The 18,688-nt window shown below is 46.4% G+C and overlaps 1 protein-coding gene across 1 annotated transcript; it reads left to right on the top strand.

Annotated features, from left to right (window-relative positions):
• The first annotated feature begins 552 nt into the window (after positions 1–552).
• Positions 553–5,716, top strand: LOC109776944 (uncharacterized). Its single transcript, XM_020335604.4, has 7 exons — positions 553–782; positions 1,077–1,422; positions 1,530–1,619; positions 1,720–1,830; positions 2,653–2,769; positions 2,854–4,705; positions 5,216–5,716. The coding sequence occupies exons 2-6, from the start codon at positions 1,103–1,105 to the stop codon at positions 4,667–4,669; spliced, it is 2,454 nt and encodes an 817-aa protein (XP_020191193.1). The 5' UTR covers positions 553–782; positions 1,077–1,102; the 3' UTR covers positions 4,670–4,705; positions 5,216–5,716.
• The last annotated feature ends 12,972 nt before the right edge of the window (positions 5,717–18,688 follow it).

Genomic DNA, 18,688 nt, shown 5'->3' with positions numbered 1-18,688 from the left:
GTTTGCTCCAACTTCTCGTAAACATCAGTTTTTCTATGGATAGGGGAGCTATTGGAGTTGCTCACAAAATAAGATTGCAAAATTTATTAAGTAAGCTCTTAGATCCTCAGAAAATCTTATAGTAGCACGAGTGCACCTTATCAAAGAAGCCTTCGGGTTCTTACAAAATGACAAGCGCAAGTTGTTTCTCATTGAGCGCACATAATTCACTTTTACTTGAAATGCCTATGGTTGTTTGGTTTAAAAGAAAAGATCAACACAGTATAGCAAGTTGTTTCTCATCGAGCGCACACAATTCAACATTATGTTTTCTTGTTCATCTAAAAATATATTTTGTGGAGGCAAGAAAAAACCGATGTCCGGCCTAGAAATTTCCCTTGGGAAATGCCTAAGCTAACATATTTTCTTTTTCACCCGCAAACAAAAATATTTTTTCTTGTTAGCCTGAAAAATTATTTTGCTCTAAAGAGAGGGGGTGCGCAGGTTATGATTCCAATTATTTCAAAAATGCCCCTAGACTCGAGAGTAAATTACGGAATGTCTGCCACTGAGCGTATATTCGCACTTTCCTCCCTCGATTTTCCTCTCCTCTCCCGGCTCGTCTCCATCCGCGACGGAGCGGCGGCCTAGGGTTTGCGCCGCGCCGCCGCCCGCGCCGCCTCCCCGCCGACCAGCCCTGCGCGACGCCAACTGCCTCTCCGACCCCCCGAAGAGCGCTGCGCCTCCCGAGGACCAACGGAGCCGGTCCCATCCGTGCCCCCCCTCCCCGGCGAAGCCTAAAGGTGATTTCTTTTTCTGGTCGTGCTGGTATCTCCTGAAAGATCAGAAGTAATTGCGCCCCTCTGTTGGTCCCGTGTCAGAAATTCTATGCCAATTTGTCATACGATTGATGAATTGTCTGAAATTTCATCTTCAACCGAACCTCTGTTCTAGAGTTCGTGTTCTTCTGAACCAGAAATCCTTGGAGCCTCTTGTTTGCATAATTATTCGATGAAGTAAAAAGGACAAATAAACTTTATGGTATATATACTTTCCAGTACCAGAATGTAATTTTTTCTTCTTCTTCTAAAATGCAGTGTCATTGCGGAACAACAGAGGAAGCATGGCAGAGGGTGGTATTGTGGTGGCCATCTGCCAGCACGGCGGGGAGTTCACTCCTGGCCCCAATGGGAATCTGGTCTACAAAGGGGGAGAAGCGCACGCCGTTGACGTCTCTCGGGAGATGCCACTGGACAGCTTCAAGGATGAGGTGTCCAAGGTGTTCCATGTCGATGTCACTGACATGTCGTTCAAATACTTCCTGCCAAACAACAACAGAACGCTCATCACAATCTCATGTGATCGGGATTTGCAACGGATGGTTGATTTTACTGCCAGTGCCGCGCAAGTAGACGTTTTTGTCATTAGTAAAGGGGAGAACAGGTTTGTCTTGTTCTACTGTTTTGTGTAGCCTTTTTATAGTTCATCTAGAAGGGCCGATATCAAGCATCTCTGATGCGACTGACATTTTTGTTATACTGGGTAACTAGGAGTGTTGTAACTTACACTGGAGCTTCCACTGTTAAAGCTGGATCTAATGCACAGGGTGACAAAAGGAAAAAGCCAGCTTCCAAAAACAAGTAGGTGCTACTGTTCTGATTCTGTTTTTCTAGTGTTATTAGTTATTACTCTTTCACATTATACTCAATGGTCTGTGTGTGTGTGTGTGTGTGTCTTCAGGGCATCCAAAAGTAACAAGAAGACCCCAAATGCTACCGGTGCTGCAGTTGAAGCTAATACCCATGATTTCAATCAGCCAAGACCGGTGGAGACTTTAAATGATTACAATGAGTACATTTCTATTGCTACATCTTTGCATTTCTGTTGTGCCTTTGTTGCTACCTTTTGTTGCTACCTTATGACATGTACCTTGGTTACAATCTATTGTGCCCTTCAAAACAGAAACAGGAAATTCAGAATCCCTATTTTTAATGCAGCCTTTCTTCAGTCAATTAAATATATGCCTACTTAAAGAGGCGCAGATTGTCAAGTTGTGGTTATCATAGAAAATTAAACCCTACATTATTTGCTGGAGTATTTAGTTCTGCCACCGATACCATCATTTTCATTTATTCATGTTTGGTGAAATCTCTAGTTAAATCTCGCCAGCACCTTGGTTTATAGCATCATTTTGTCTATGAAACAGATCATATCTTCACTAATTTCTGTCTGCCCTCCCTTTCAATTATGGCAACTGTTAATGCATACCTACTAGTATCCCTATAGCCGTTTCTTTTACCTAGTTTCCCGTATGACACTTTCTGTAGTTCGCATTGTTATTTGAATGGTTTCATGTTCTGATTGCGTGCCTTAGGTGATTTATTTTGCAGTCTCTGTATTTTGCTGTTACTGCTACTTTTGTTGTTCCTCATTCATTTGAAGGAGTACAGATTTGTTTTTATGAACCCTACTTAGTGTGATAGTTAATGCTTAGTGAACTGTTAGTTCTTCATAGATAGATGCCCCTCTTGCAGCCACATGATTACGTGTATGTTATCCATTGGTTGGACTGTTATGCACAATTACTTTACTTGTAGATTGTAAGGATCAATCATTTTACTTGTGATATGATGCTGTTTGAAACAAATAATTTGTTGTCCTTGATAAAACTAGGGATTTTCAACTAGAATTTGGACGTGATGTTGCCTTTGCCACCACAGCTGAGGCTGTTTCCTCTGCTCCAGACGTTATGAATCAGGAGAAGCTTGCTCTCGTTGATACCACACAAAGGTAATTATCTAGTCAAGTTATGTCTTGTGCTTTACAAAGTTAGTAAAAATGTAATTTCCAAAGATGCTTGCATGGCTTTTGCAGGGAACTAATTGGGCCTTTTGATGATTCAATCAATGCATATGATGGTTCGGAGATCATAATAGATCCTCCCCAGGAACTTACCAGTAACCCCACTATGTTCTGGGATGACATTATTAAAGGTGTTGGTCAAGAATTTGATAACGTGAAGGATTTCCGAGCTCAGTTGTGCAAGTATTCCATCGCGAAAGGATTTGCGTACCGGTTCATAAAAAATGAAACCACCAGAGTCACTGTGAAGTGTGTTGGGGATGGCTGCACCTGGAGATTGCATGCATCCGAGTCATCTCGTAGCAAGAAGTTTGTTATCAAGAAAATGACTGATGTGCACACATGTGGAGGAGAAGGTGGAGAGGGTCAGCGGCGAGCAACAAGGCAGTGGCTGACTACCATCATTAAGGAGAAACTGCGTGTGAACGCATCACTCAAGCCGAAGGACCTTGTCAAAGAAATATATGAAGAATATGGAGTTCTGCTGACCTATTCACAGGTTTGGCGAGGTAGAGAAGTGGCACAGAAGGAGATGTTTCATGTTATGAGGGAGACATTTGGCCATTTGCCCTGGTACCGTGACAGACTTTTTCAGACTAACCCAGGGAGCTCACTTGAATTGTCTCAGACAGTGGATACACGCCGTGTTTTTATCGCATTCCATGCTTCTTTGCACGGATTTGCAAATGGGTGCAGGCCCCTCCTTTTTCTTGACAAGGTTCCGCTCAAGGCGACAAATGAGTACAAGTTGCTGGTTGCGGCTGCAGTTGATGCAGATGATGGTGTCTTTCCAGTGGCATTTAATGTGGTTGAAGATGAAAGTTATGACAGCTGGGTTTGGTTCTTGATGCAGCTGAGGATTGCTCTCCAATATCACAGCTACCCATTCAATGCTATGACATTCTTGTCCAATGGACAAAAGGGTCTGGATGCTGCTGTTCCACATGTGTTTGAAGATAGCCACCATGCCTTCTGTTTACATCATATCATGGAGGAATTCAGAGGAGAACTGAGGAAGGGACCATGGTCGCAACAGATAAGAGATGCGATGGTCGAGGATTTTACTCGTGCGGCCGAAGCATGCAGCATTGATGAGTTTAATGCATCAATTGAGAGCATAAGGAATATATCCACTGAAGCTGCCGACTGGATCATTGCGAGTAAGCCAGAGCATTGGTCAGATGCTGTCTTCACAGGCTGCCGGTATGACCATTTCTCATCAAACATTGTTGATGCATTTAATAACTGGATACCAACAAAGAAGGAGGGGTCCATGGTGCTGATGATAGACTCTCTGAGAATAAAAATAGCGGAGATAATGGAAGCAAGGCGTGAGGCCTGCAAGTCATGGGAAGGGCCTTTAACACCTTCCATGGATTTCAAAGCGCAGGGTGAGATGTCGAAGGCTAGTAAGCTGACCGTGCTGTGCTCTTCCGAGACTGTGTTTGAAGTGCGGGGCAGCGGTATTTTTGTTGTTAATCTTGCAAATTGGGAATGCACATGTCGGAGGTGGCAACTTTCTGGCCTCCCTTGTATGCATGCTGTTGCTGTGTTTAGCAGGATTGGACGATCTTTCTACGACTACTGTTCCAAGTTTTTTAAAATAGAGAGCTACCATATGGCATACTCAGGAACAATCCTCCCAATTCCTGACATGGATACCTTTGATTTTAGTGCTGGGGCAACGATCCCACCTCCCAAGCCACGCACATCAGATAAACCGAGAAGAAAGAGGTTTAATCCCAACAAGGTAACCACTCTTATACGGCTCTGTAGCAGGTGCAAGCAGGCAGGCCACAACAAGGCAACATGTGAAGCCCTTCTGTAGACAAAGCAAAATCTTCATCTGCAGTATGTATAGCAGGTATCTTGTCTTTTGCCGCACATTTTCTCCAATAAAATAACCACTTCCCTTGATCTATCCAGTTAGAAACGTCCTGTTCAAATTGGTCAATTTTTCTTGAAAAGTGACATCTTAAATAGTGGATGGAATTCTTCAGTGATGTTCAGAGTGATTATTGTAATGAAACAAGCCCCACACTGACTCAAACATCAATGTGGATAGTTGAGGGTGTGCACAATTAAATGGTATTGGAGTTCAGGATATGATTTGACTCCGAGAAGCAATATTCCTAGGATTTAAGAGGGGGAACATTGCAGGCGTTTGTCAATTGCACAATCTGTTTTTATTGATATAAAATCGATCTGGTTTTCTTGAATTTTGAGTACTTGCCAACGACCATTGTATCATTGCCTTGCATATTCTCTTTGCTTTCCACTGGTAGCACAGAGGATCACACTGATGACTGGAATTCAGACTGCTGTTGTTTGTCCAATCTGCTTGGCTAACCAAACAATGTTTTTACGGCTGCAGGTTCACTTGGAAGTCTGATGTGGTGAAAGAGAGTTCATGGTAGTCTGTTCACTTGGAAGTCTGATGTGGTGAAAGAGAGTTCATGGTAGTCTGTTCACTTGGAAGTCTGATGTGGTGAAAGAGAGTTCATTGTAGTGGCTTCTGTTTTTAGAGGGAAGGGTGGAGATAACACGACATCATTCGATATGATTTTGTTTATATGAAGGGTGTAACTTAAAGTTCTGTAGCGATGGACTACAGATGATGATCCGGTGCTAGCTTCTGGACAGTGTCAACTGAAAACAGAGTAGTCGATGGTTAGCTGTTTAGCTATAGCTGTAGGTTCAGTTATTCTCAAATTCTTGTGAATGTCATAGTTCTTGTAGTCAGTTATTGCTCTGCATAGCAGCTGTCTATTGTGGTCAGGATCACTTCTCCTTTGTAGTCCATCAAGCTTTGCTCTCTGTTCTGTTGGGATCATGTATAGTAGATAATAATGATTTTGTGAGCACTTGGGAAGTATATACATTCTCACGATTTGTGTGCAAAGACTAACTGAATCCTAAAACATAGTTTTGCATTGGATTAAGCATTCCATTTTTGTTAAATGACTAAAGGCTCCATGTACTGTTAAGTACTCCATATGTAAAGTAGCGATCTAAAAGATCTTATATTTCTTTACAGAGGGAGTATTCAATACTACAAGGAACTCAAGCTCCATGATTTTTGTATGTATGACAGTATAAATCTGTTTTGCGGTAACATAAGAGCGATTCGTTGGATTTGAAGACTGCACCGATTCCCTTCATCAGTGTCTGGAGCAAGCAATCTGAAATGCTTTGCTTCTCTTGCTTTTCAGCATCTCTTGCTTTTCGTTAGTTGTGTGCGAGCTTTAACACTAGCATGAGACAATAGAGAGTGGCACTGTTGTTGTTGGAGATGGTATTGGTGTGGACATCCAATGAGATTAGAGATGAGAAAAGGGATAAAAGGTTCATGGGGACATGAACTGTGTACGCAAAATCATCAAAGGCGATGATTTCCTCCACTGAGTAATAACATATATTTTTTATAAGGATCTCTTCCTGCTAATTCTTCTTCGCCTTCTTAATAGGGCATCCACCAAAGGCGATGGCTCCCCTCCGAATTGAACCATGAAGTTCATTCAACCCTCTAGAACATTTCTTTGAACCAAGTTCTGTAGCGCTGGAGATGGTGTCTGGAAACTTTGCTGTAGAACTACTCCCTCGTTACATCATCGGGCAAACGTACTTACTGAAATCTCATGGGCTATTCTTTATTAAGCCCAATGACATCTCTATCAGTACATGGCACCTCTAATGCCTGTGAGTACTTGAGGAGCAAAGCCAATGATGACAAGATATGGCACATTATTGAGGTAGGAAGGAGAGCAAAACGGTAGTTCAATGGCAAGGGTATATGTAAGGATCTCAAATTGTACCATCTCTATTACTAGGCAGTATATAAATATAGGCATTTGGTAGGTATGTCATGACTTCATTGCGAATAACTGTGCCTACTTTCGATATATGTTTATTGAGTTTAATACAATAACACCTAGTTCACACAAGAGTCTACGAAATAGATAGAGAAATCTTAAACTGTATTTCCGGTCTTCTCCTTGCATTTTCTCCAATAAAATAACAACTCTTCTTGATCTATCCAGTTAGAAATGTCATGTTCAAGTCGTTCAATTTTGCTGGTAAAGTGACATCTTAAATAGTGGACGAAATTCCTCAGTGATGTGTAGAGTGATTACTGTATATATAACGGGCTCCACATTGACTCAGACATCAATGTCGAATGTCACTGCCTTCCACTAAAAAATTTACTGGAGGACCTCTACTTTTGATAGCTGAGCGTTTTTCTCAGTTTAATTTTCACTGCAACTCTAATGCCGTTCAACTTGCGCCTTGAAGAACTAGAATCGGGGCAATGTACCCCCTAGCCCCAACTCGAAGTTGTATTTTCCTACGTGTCATCTTAGATGGCTTCCTCTCCTCCCCCGTCCTTTGTTTTTGTTCCCTCCCATACCGACCCCAAATGTACCCAGAAACATTTTGCTACTCAATACCCCCGTTGCTTTCAAGCTAGGCACATACTTCAACGTCTGTGGACGAGTATCCGCTGGCCACATCTGTTTCTATTAGTGGGCGGAAGTGCTAGATTTTGACACTCCTTTTATCTTTCAAGTTCACCAAAAGTCTATATTTGGTCCCTTAAGAATTCTGGGGCTTTGTCTTGGAGCTGACTCAATCACCGGTGCCAGAGGTAGCTTGTTCAGCGTTGCTCCAGAGTGAGATCTATGGACGGCGGCTTGAGGCAGATGATACGGATGTGCAGCGGCGACCGTGGATTTATGGCTGGGATGGTAGTATATGGTACTGAGATGCCGATGGCAAATATTCCATTTGCAGGTACGTGGGCGACGGTGTCAGCCTGCTACGTCCTGCTACGGCGGATCTCTTCTCGGGCGCGTAGGCAAAGGCTTGGTTCTGCACTGCTTGCGGAATGCCGAGATGGGACTGGGATTGGAATCTTCACATCTGGTGGCGATGACGTGTTTGTTTTGCTGTCTGATTCTGCCGCCACGGACGAGAACGACCAAACATGTGGACGGTGCCGGAGCGTTCCAAATTGGGATTTGACGATGTCAGTGAGCTTCCTCCGTCTATCTCGGTTGCAAAGTGCGACGGCGACCTTCACCATTCAGTGTGCTTGTTGGCGACCGGCCTTTTTCGTAGCTTGAGTGTCCGCTTGCGCAAGCATGGTCTTCATTTGCGTGGCACCTCACATCAAGACCATGCTATGTATGTAGCCGCTGGGATCGCGGAAAGTGATGATGACATCACATCTGATGTCAAAAGATGGTTGGTGCTGATATGATTGATGTCATAGCTTGTTGATCATTGTTTTGATCGCTTCAGAGCTTATTTTTCTTTTTACTCCACCAAGGCATAGCTTCGGTCTTGTTTGACTTTGCTAGTTGTCAGTTTGATTTGTGTCTGTGTTGTTGTTGTTGCATGTGTGCATCTTAGAGCAACTCCACTCGTTCGGCCCCCCAGCGCAGCGGCCGGCGCTATTTCGGACCTTCGTCTGGCGCTTTTTAGGCCCTGGGGGCGATCTAGGTCCCAGCCACGCTCCCAGGCGCCGCCCCTAAGGCGTCGTAAATTCAAACTTGTCCATTTCCGCTACCAAAAAAACGCCACAAGTCCGGCGATCAGTGCCACAAGTCCGGCGATCAGTTCGGCGATGACCTTGCCACAGTTCGGCGATCAATAAAAAGTTCGGCGTTCAAAAGAAAGGACACGTAGGCAATGCATCAAACGGCGGCGTCGACCTCCGGCATCGGACTGGCGGGAGTCGGCGTGCGCGGGCTGGTCGGCGTCGGCGCGACTTCTGTGCTGGGCGTCGTGGAGGCGTCGCTCGGCTTGGCGGCGGCGTTGGTGTCGGCGTGGGAGTTGCCGCCGTCGATGACATCTGGTTCAGGATGAGGCCACGCTCCGCCAGGTACCGCTCCTTGACCTGCTCGTCCATCATCGCCATGTCCGCCCCCCCATCAGGAAAGCCAGGTCGGTGTTCCTCTTCTTCGCGGCGACGTTGGTTCGGAGCAGGTCGAGCTTTACGGCGCTGTTCATCATCAACGTCGACCATCGCGCCTCGGTTTTCTCCTCCCTCTGGGTGGCGTGGGTCTTGGCGTCAGCGATGCAATGCTCGATGGACTTTTGCAGACGCGTGGTAGCCGGCGTGACGTCCTTCGCCGACATGGCTCGCTTGTTGCCGTCCGGGCGTCCATCGGTCGCGCCCAGCGTCCGGCTTGTACGTCTCCTTGGCCTTGGCGAGGGTGCGCCGGGGTTTCGCCCACTTCTCGCACTTCTCGATCCGGGAGAACACGTGGAGGTACTTGAAATCTTGGTCGGTGCTGCTGTCCTGGCTATACATAGTGAACATCCGGACCATCTGCTCCGAGGAACAATTGTCAGCGACGCGCCACGGTGAAAAAATGAGCGAGAGACCGGCATCATACCTGACCCTCGATGTTGGCGCCGCTCTCCGGGCGAGCCGCGATCTCCTCGACGATCCCATGCCATTTGTTGCATGCCGTTAGGATGAGCGCCCAATGATTCGCCATGGCCTTCGAGCCGCGCTGCATGTGGACGCCAGCGAAGTAGGGGTCGACCAGCTTGCGTTCGTTGAACTCCGCCTTGATGCGCTCCCAATACGTGTCGACGTTCTGGTTCGTGCCGGTGATCGGGTCGAGGCAGACGATCTTCCATGCTTCGGCGAGGCACTCGTCTTCTTTGGACGCCCACTTGACGCGCGGCTCGTCGGTCCTGGCCGCCCACTTCTTCTTTTTCCTTTTCCTCGCCGGAGCAGGCGCCGGCTCCTCCTCCTCCTCTGGCTCCTCCTCGCCGTAGTCGAGCTCGCCGTCCATGTCGCCGTTGAGGTCCATTGTATCTTCTTGGGCATCGAACCCGGGGAAGGCTGCGGCGGCGGCCGAGCCGGTCGTGATGATGTCGTCCATGTCGGCCTCCATTGCGTCGGGGTTGCCGAGATGCGACGACGAGGCTTGTGAGAAGAGCAGCGCGCCATGACGCAGAGGTGGCGTCGGGAAGGATGCGTAAGCCGGCGGCGAGTAGGTGTACGGGGGGTACTGGACGCCGGCGAATGCGGGTGAGGGTGTGCGCTGGGTGGCGTGGCCATGTGGAAAGGTGATGTTGGGGTTGAACCCGCCGTGCGCGTCACCGTCGGCGTAGCCAGGCGAGGGCGTGCACCCCCAGGGGTGTGGCGACGGCGAGAAGCCGGCCGGCGACCCGATGCTCTGCTGGCTCCAGGGAGCGTGCGGGCCGTGGCCGCCGGGCAGATTCATCATCCCTGCACGAGACGGCTCTGCTTGTTCCACCGCGCTATCTGCCTGCTCTGCAGCCGCCCTCTCCCGGGCCTTCTTGGCGTTGGCCCTGTTCCGCCGGTCGGCGGTGACAGCCTCCCAGCGCTGAACCTCCGCCTCCCAGTCGGCGTTTGACATGCCTGGGGGCTTGGACGGCGGCGCCCTCTGCTTCCTTTGCTTCGGCTGGGTGGTGTTGGCATCGGTAGCGGTGCGAGGGGCCTGGTACTTCTCCGGCGGCATGGCGGCCGGATGGAGGGGAGAGGGAGGAGAATGACAGGTGAAACGGGAAATGGAGGGAAACGGAGGGGGAAAAGCAGGGGGATCGGCGGGAAAAGGGCCTTCTCTCGCCGACAGAGTGGACCTACGTGCCTTTTCGCTTCGGCCGGCGACCCCCGGGGGCTTGGGTTTGGCTCGGGTTCGCCGGCTATTATTTCGGCCCAAACCGGCGATAAACGAGATCCTAGGGGCGTGACTGGGCCGATTTTTGGGCGCCGGCGCTAAAAAGTGACCTTGCGGGGGGGGGGGGGGGGGGGGTGTTGGGGGCGCGGCTGGAGTTGCTCTTAGCTATGTAGAGGTCGAGCGTGTTTTCAATGTGTTTGCATCCCCTTGATGCTTCATTTTGAGATAATAAAATCCACCCCTGTCGAAAAAAAGAATTTGTAGGCGACATTTGGCCCCTCAAGTCTTAAAACCGGGTATGTTTCATCTAAAACCAGATTTTACCGAAAACCATGAATGGCATGGCGTGGTTTTGACACAAGAACACATGTTGCACTCCACCTTGTCATCTTATTTTTCTTCTCCTCTCTATCGGGAGGCATTTCATCAAACACACAACGTGCAACAGTTGCATCCGTCCTTTCTGTCACATCGCCACGGCCTCACTGCCCAGCTGATCCCCGTCAGCCTGTTCCGCAATGAGCAACCGTTGTCACACTCACTTGGTCTGCATCGAGGAGTGGCTACCGCACGCACCTGCTCGTGTAACGTGACCTGGCAAATGTAACGTCAACACCCTCATGTAACGTGACCTGGCAAATGTACTTGATGAAATCCCATGGGTTCTTCAGTACCAAAATCGACAACATCTCTATGGCTACTTGTTAACGTGCAATTGAGAGCTTCCCAATACCTCCAATTCGTACGAGTATTCGAAGAGCAAAGCAAATGATGACACATTGTTTAGGCGGGAACGAGAGTAAACCACCTGTTCAGCTGCACGACTAAGAGTAAGGATGGTATATATGGTGCTCGGAATTGTACCATCTCCATTAATTAATACTCCCTCCGTCCCAAAATAAGTGACTCAACTTTATACTAATATTATACTAAAGTTAGTGCAAAGTCAAGTCACTTAATTTGGGACGGAGGGAGTAGATAATAGTAGGCGAGTCACGACTTCAGCAAAAGTAGTTGCGTCCAGTTTCGGTATTTGTTTATCAATTTTAATATGACAATTATTTCAGCGAATAGTAATCGTATACAGTTGGTGCCAGCCCATGATTGCTAATTGTACATATGTTAAGCTACCATCATTATTCTAATGCAACAACGAGGTTTCATTGCACAACAAATTGGTGCCTATGTATGGTAGTGATAGAGGAAGTAGATAGAGTAGTCGGCAAGAGACTCACGCGCCTGCGCCGCCCTCCCTGGCGGCGTCGGAACCCTTAATCACGCCACTGCATCCCCCTCCCACACCCCACCTTGCCGCCATTGAAGGAGAGGTTAGCAAAGCCCGTGCTAGCTCCTAGTATGGTGGCTCTGGGGCGCCTCGGCTGGCTCTAGTCCCCCTTTCATGACTATCTCCCTCTACGCCCATCGGCTTGCCGCCGGTCGATGCACCCTGTGCCGGTGCGGCTGATCCCCCTGCCCCCTACTTCCCGACCTCACCCACCTAATTGCCTCCGGCTGCCGGCTACGCCTGACGTCGACAAGGTCCCCCCCCCCCCGATCCTCTGCTAGATCTGACGCTCGATGGCGTCTCCTACATTCGTAAGCACAGGCTCTGAGGATGGTGCTGGCGGGGGTTCCTTGGCCGGCTCTGGCCGCCCTTGGTGGCGCCGTGATGGCGTTCTTGTTCCTCTTAATTATATGCAACCATTGCTCCGTGGCTGTGGATATTTGTGGGTTTCTTGTGGTGTCTCCCTAGTGGCGGCTACCCCTGGCGGCGTGTCGGGGTGTCATACAAAGAATACGTCTGGCATCGCGATGGGCCTCCTGCTGATGTCACTCCAGCCTAGGAAGCTATGGACCTGTGTTCTCGAGTGTCCATGGCTTACCGGTGTGACAGAGCTAAATCCGGCAGATCTCGGGGTAGGGGACCCCGAGCTAGACAATTAGACACAATGGTAGGACATGAGGTTTACTCAGGTTCGGGCTTTCCGAAGAGATAACACCATATGTCCTGCTTTTGTTTATTGCGTTGGATTGGAATATAAAGTATAGATGGTCTATGCTGAGATTTGTTGCCTGTCTTGTATGAGACCTAACCTAGGTTTATATATACTGAGGGGTCTAGGGTTACAACATCCTAATCGGCTACGTATGAGGAGGTTGAGTCACGACAAGTCTTCACGAGCCTTTTGTTTATACATCATGGGAAACCCATCATGGCCCACTCTTGAACCGACACGGGGATCCTCAGCCCGGCCCACCAGGCCAGGAGACGATGTGGTGAGAGTGACATTGCACAATCCGGTCATTATCCTTCGTAGGGTAGCGACCGTGGCCGGAATTACCAGACTGGAGGTCGCGCAGGGTTGTGACACTCACTTGGTCTGCATCGAGGAGCAGCTACCACACGGACCTGCTCGGGTAACGTGACCTGGCAAATGTAACGTCACCTGGCAAATGGTGACACATTGAGCACCCTCATGGTAGAAACACCCTCATGTAACGTGATCTGGCAAATGTACTTGATGAAATCCCATGGGTTCTTCAGTACCAAAATCGACAACATCTCTATGGCTACTTGTCAACGTGCAATTGAGAGTTTCCCAATACCTCCAATTCATGCGAGTAGTCAAGGAGCAAAGCAAATGATGAAACATTGTTTAGGTGGGAACGAGAGTAAACCACTTGTTCAGCTGCACGGCTAAGAGTAAGGATTCAGCTGCATGGCTAAGAGTAAGGATGGTATATATGGAGCTCGGAACTGTACCATCTCCATTACTAGACAATAGTAGGTGAGTCATGATTTCATCAAAAGTAGTTGTGTCCAGTTTCGATATGTGTTTATCAATTTTAATACGACAATTAGTTCACCGAATAGTACTTGTATACAGTTGGTGCCAGCCCATAATTGCTAATTGTACATATGTTAAGCTACCATTATTAGAGCATCTACAGCTGGACTTTACAAATCCGCCCCCTCAAACGCCATGGACGCGACCGGGCGCGTCCGAGGACAGTGACCTGTCACGTCTCAAATTAGCCACTCTGCATCTGAGTCTCTCATATTTCAACCCCCAGATCCATACAAAGAATGCAAAAGAAATCCTATGTACTACCCTAGCTAATCTTCATCTTCGGAGATGTCCACGACGACGGTGCCGGGCACCGGCTGGACGGGCGGGTAGGAGGGCTCCGGCTCATCCTCCTCCTGCTCGACCTCATCCATGTAGGCGAGCATCTCTGCCTTCTTCGCGGCCTGCTATGCCTCAATCTCTTGCCGGCGATGGTGTCTGGCCTCCGCAGCCGAGTCTGACCAAAGGGAGTCGAGGATGGCCTGCTGCTCCGCCTGCAGATCCGCTTCGCCAGCGTCCCCCACATCCTCCTCCTCATTCGGATCATCCTCCTCCTCCCCAACCTCCTCCTCCTCGTCCTCGATCTCCTCCACCTCCTACACATCCTCCTCCGGATCCACTGCATCCGGAGGTATAACGGCGATCCGGGCTTCGTGCCTTGCACGGATCTGCTCAAGGAGCTCGAGCCGGCACTCCGGCGTTAGAAATGGCTTGCTCCTCACCCGACGGCGTGGGGTCATGGCTACTAGGCGGACGGGGGGAGTGGAAAGTGGCGGCGACGGTGGACTGACGGAGGAAAATGTGGATGGTAGGGTTTCGGTGCCGCCGATCGACTTAAATAGCTAGGCTAGGCACTACGCGGCCCGACGGAGCGGTGCCACGCGGCGACATCGGTCTGACGGAGGAGACGAGCTTTGGACCGCCGGGTTTCCGGGATAATCCGCGTGGGACTCCCTCGTCAGTCCGACGTGGCGGGCGTGTCCGGGCGTGCCCAGGCGCCCACATATCCGCCTCATATTTGGGCTGGACATGAGGGGTGCCGGTCAACCCAGGCGTTTGAGGCCCGTTTGAGGCGCCCTTCTGGGTCAGATTTTCATGACCGGTCAGTGACTGAGGGGGCTGCCCGGGCGTATGAGGAGGGTTTGGGGCGCAGATACGCCTCCAACGTATCTATAATTTTTTATTGTTCCATGCTATATATTATCAATCTTAGATGTTGTATATGCAATCATATATCATTTTTTGGGACTAATCTATTAACTTAGTGCCAAGTGCCAGTTGCTGTTTTTTGCTTTCCGGAAATTCTGTACCAAACAAAGTCCAAATGCCATGAAAATTTTTGATGATTTTTTCTGGACAAGAGAGACCCTAGAAGCTTCAGGGGGGACCAGACGTGCAATGAGAAGGCCACAGGGCACTATGGCGCGCGCGGGGGGGGGGGGGGGGTAGGTGCGCCCTAGTACCTTGTGGGCCTCCGTGGCTCCGTTTGACCTAATTCCAACTCAATAAATTCTCTAAAATCGGGAAACCAACTGAGAGTCACCCAAAATACTTTTTCTGCCGCCGCAAGTTTTTGTTCTCGGATATCCCATCTGGAGGCCTTTTCCGGTACTCTGTTGGAGGGGGGGATCGATCATGGAGGGTTTCTACATCAACCTTGCCGCCCTTTCGATGATGTGTGAGCAGTTTACCACAGACCTACGGGTCCATAGCTAGTAGCTAGATGGCTTCTTCTCTCTCTCTCTGATCTTCAATACAATGTTCTCCTCGATGTTCTTGGAGATCTATTCGATGTAATCTTCTTTGCGGTGTGTTTTTTGGGATCCAATGAATTGTGGGTTTATAATCAGATTATCCATGAATATTATTTGAGTATTTTCTAATTATATGCATGATTATTATAGCTTTGTATTTCTCTCCGATCTATACGTTTGGTTTGGCCAACTAGATTGATTTACTTGCAACGGGAGAGGTGCTTTGTAATGGGTTCAACCTTGCACTACTCTATATCCCAATGACAGAAAGGGACAAGAAACGTATTTGTATTGTTGCCATTAAGGGTAAAACGACAGGGTTTATTCATATGTTGATTGGATTTACTTTGTCTACATCATGTCATCTTGCTTATAAGGCATTACTTCGTTCTTTAAGAACTTAATACTCTAGATGCATGAAAGATAGCGGTTGATGTGTGGAGTAATAGTAGTAGATACAGGCAGGAGTCGGTCTACTTGTCTCGGACGTGATGCCTGTATACATGATCATTACATTCAATATCGTCATAACTATGCGCTTTTCTATCAATTGCCCAACATTAATTTGTTTACCCACCGTATGGTTTTTGTTCGAGAGAGAAGCCTCTAGTGAAAACTATGCCCCGGGTCTATATTTATTATATATAAAATCTAAAAATACCTTGCTGCAATTTATTTACCGTTCTTTTATTTTGAGTTTTTGTTATGTATCTACCATTATCAGACTTGACCCTTGCAATTAACCGTCGAGGGGATTGGCAACCCCTTGACCGCGTTGGGTGCAAGTATTTGTTCTTTTGTGTGTAGGTGCTGTTCACGAGGTCTTGCATGGTTCTCCTACTCGATTGATAACCTTAGTTCTTACCTGAGGGAAATACTTATTTCTACTGTAGGCATCATCCTCTCCTCTTTGAGAAAATCCCAACGCAACTCACAAGTAGCAAGAAGAATTTATGGCGCCGTTGCAGGGGATACATCACCAAAACCTATCAAGTACCTTCGCCTAAACTATCATCTACTTGTATTTACTTTTATTTCTCATTTGCCTCTCGTTTTCATCTCCCCCACTTTCAAAATGTTTTCACAAAAAAATATTTTTGTTTGCTTTTCGTGTGTTTGCTTGATTACTTGCCTTTTGCCTTCATGTGCACACTTGAAAACAGAAAATGAAAGCAAAAAATTAAGATGACTATGGATCCACTTAAAGTTTTCTACTTAGATCATCTTTGATCCATTTGTGCTCGTGCTGAAACCCCAACTAGTTTAGTTGAGGGAAAATCACTAGACGAGTATGCTCATTTTGTGCGCTACCGTTTGTTTCCAAAGGGGAGACTCTTATGGAATCAAATAAATTGTTTGCTATGCTATGCTTGGAATCTATGTGAAACTTATGATTTTACTTGTTGCTCTAAGAACCCTAAAAAACACATTCCCTATCTATGTGAGTTTAATGTTAATGAAATCTTATCTTCTTATGCCAAGGGTGTTTATAGTTACTATGATCTCAAACAAATTGAAGAATTTGTTGCTTTTAAGGGTGCTTATGAAGTTGCTTCTTTGATTGAAAAGTGTGATGCTACTGTCTACAAATCTAATTTTTTTGACGTACTTAAATACTGCTATGTAAACTATGCTCCTAATGCCTATGTTAATGAATTTATTGAGAGAATGTCTTATACTTTGGAAGAGAATAATGATATGCATGAATCTATACGTAATTATGATTCCCTTGATTTGTTTGAAATATCCCCTCTCGATGAACATGATGCTTGCTATTCTTATGGACATGATGTCAATATTAATGATGCTTATGGAGATGAACTTGCTACAGTTCCTTATGTTAAAAATGAAATAATTGCCATTGCACCCACACTTAATAGCTCCTTGAATGAAAAAGATGTTGCAATGATGTTATTATAAATTCTATGAATGTCAATTATGGTAATGAGATTATGTTACCACAAGCATCTCTCTCCTCGTTAACTCCATCCCACATAAGCAAATTTGTCTTGGGATGTGTTATGTTACTACTTAAGTTACTCCCATTATGACTAGCCTAAATGTGTTTTTCTTGGTTGGGAAACACAATCACGTAGTATCACATAGTTGTTTGAGCCAAAGTCATTTGCAGAGGGTATGTACAAGGCCGATTTCTGGACTGTTATGAGAACTGATATCCACAAGCCATCTATATCTAGGCGGACAACGTTGATCAAACCTTCTAATCATCTATATTAAACCATCACACAACCATCACACCTGGAACAACAGAATACTTGCAGATAGTCATTATCTTGTGAAAATACATAAACAGTACGTGATGCTCCAAAATATGTCGCTCCAAAATAGAGATAGAATAACAATATTCCCAACTTTTTTTTGTAAGGTTTAAGTAGATGAGCTGCGGGAAAGAGCCAATTTTAGATCTACCTTCTGATAAAGTGACCAGTTAAACGTACTCACAAAAATCTCATGGGATCTTGTGTATCAAACTCAATGACGTCTTTGTCACTGCTTGAAAGCATGATGTTGAGAGCTTCCCACCACCTTCGATGCCTATTAGTACTTGCAGAGCAATGCAAAAGATGACAAACATGAAATGTTATCTAGGTGGGAAGGAGAGCAAACCGCTAGTTGAGTGACACAGGTAAGAGCAAGGATGGCATATAAGGAGCTTAGAATTGTACCGTCTTCATTACTAGGTAATATGTTGGTTAGGTATAGTAGGTGAGTCATTGCTTCATTTGAAGTAGTTATGTAAAGTTTTGATATATGTTTATTGATTTTAATGGAATAACTAGTTCACGGTTATTTGTACGTATCTTAATCTATAATTATTATTTTTATAACACAGCAACAACCATGCTGCCTTGTGTTGATAATTATAATAGATCAAGGAGTATGTGTGCTCACCCTACAAAAACAAATTCAGCAAAAGTCATTAGTGTCCTATTAATACAAAGGGAAACCTTTTCCCATTCTTTACTTAGTACTATCTCTGTCCCATATTAAGTGTTGTTCAAACGGATGTATCTAGCACTGAAATACAGCTACATACATCCGTTTGGGCAACAGTTAATATGAGACGAGGGGAGTACCAAACATGACATATGTATATGAATTATTTGGATTATGACCGCCAATACTTGTTCATCAGTTTCATGTGATCATTTAATAGTGAAACCATGAACAATTAATTAATCAGAGAACCCAGCACCATTATTTTTTCAGTGAGGTGACTTGGAGAGACAAACCTTAGAGTTTTTTTTGAGAATCAACCTTAGAATTAATGGATCAGCGTCCTAGGAAACCAAGGTCCAATTTATCATTGTCATGCATCTTTGTTTTCTTGCGGTAGAATTCTACTACTGAAATAACTGCTTCCCATTGGTAGCATCGAAAGGAATTCAGACTGATGTTTAAACATGTTTTTACCATTGCAGGTTCAGAGGTATGATGTGCTGAAGAGGGTTTATGGTGGTGGCTGCTGTCTGTGGACGGAAGGGTGGAGATAATTAGACATCAATCAAATACCATTTTGTTTATATGAAGGGTGTAACTTGAAAATCTTTAGCAGTGGATT

The sequence above is a fragment of the Aegilops tauschii genome, chromosome 3 (genome assembly GCF_002575655.3).
Source record: "Aegilops tauschii subsp. strangulata cultivar AL8/78 chromosome 3, Aet v6.0, whole genome shotgun sequence".
Classification (NCBI taxonomy): Eukaryota; Viridiplantae; Streptophyta; class Magnoliopsida; order Poales; family Poaceae; genus Aegilops; species Aegilops tauschii.
This window is presented reverse-complemented; position numbering and strand designations above follow the sequence as displayed.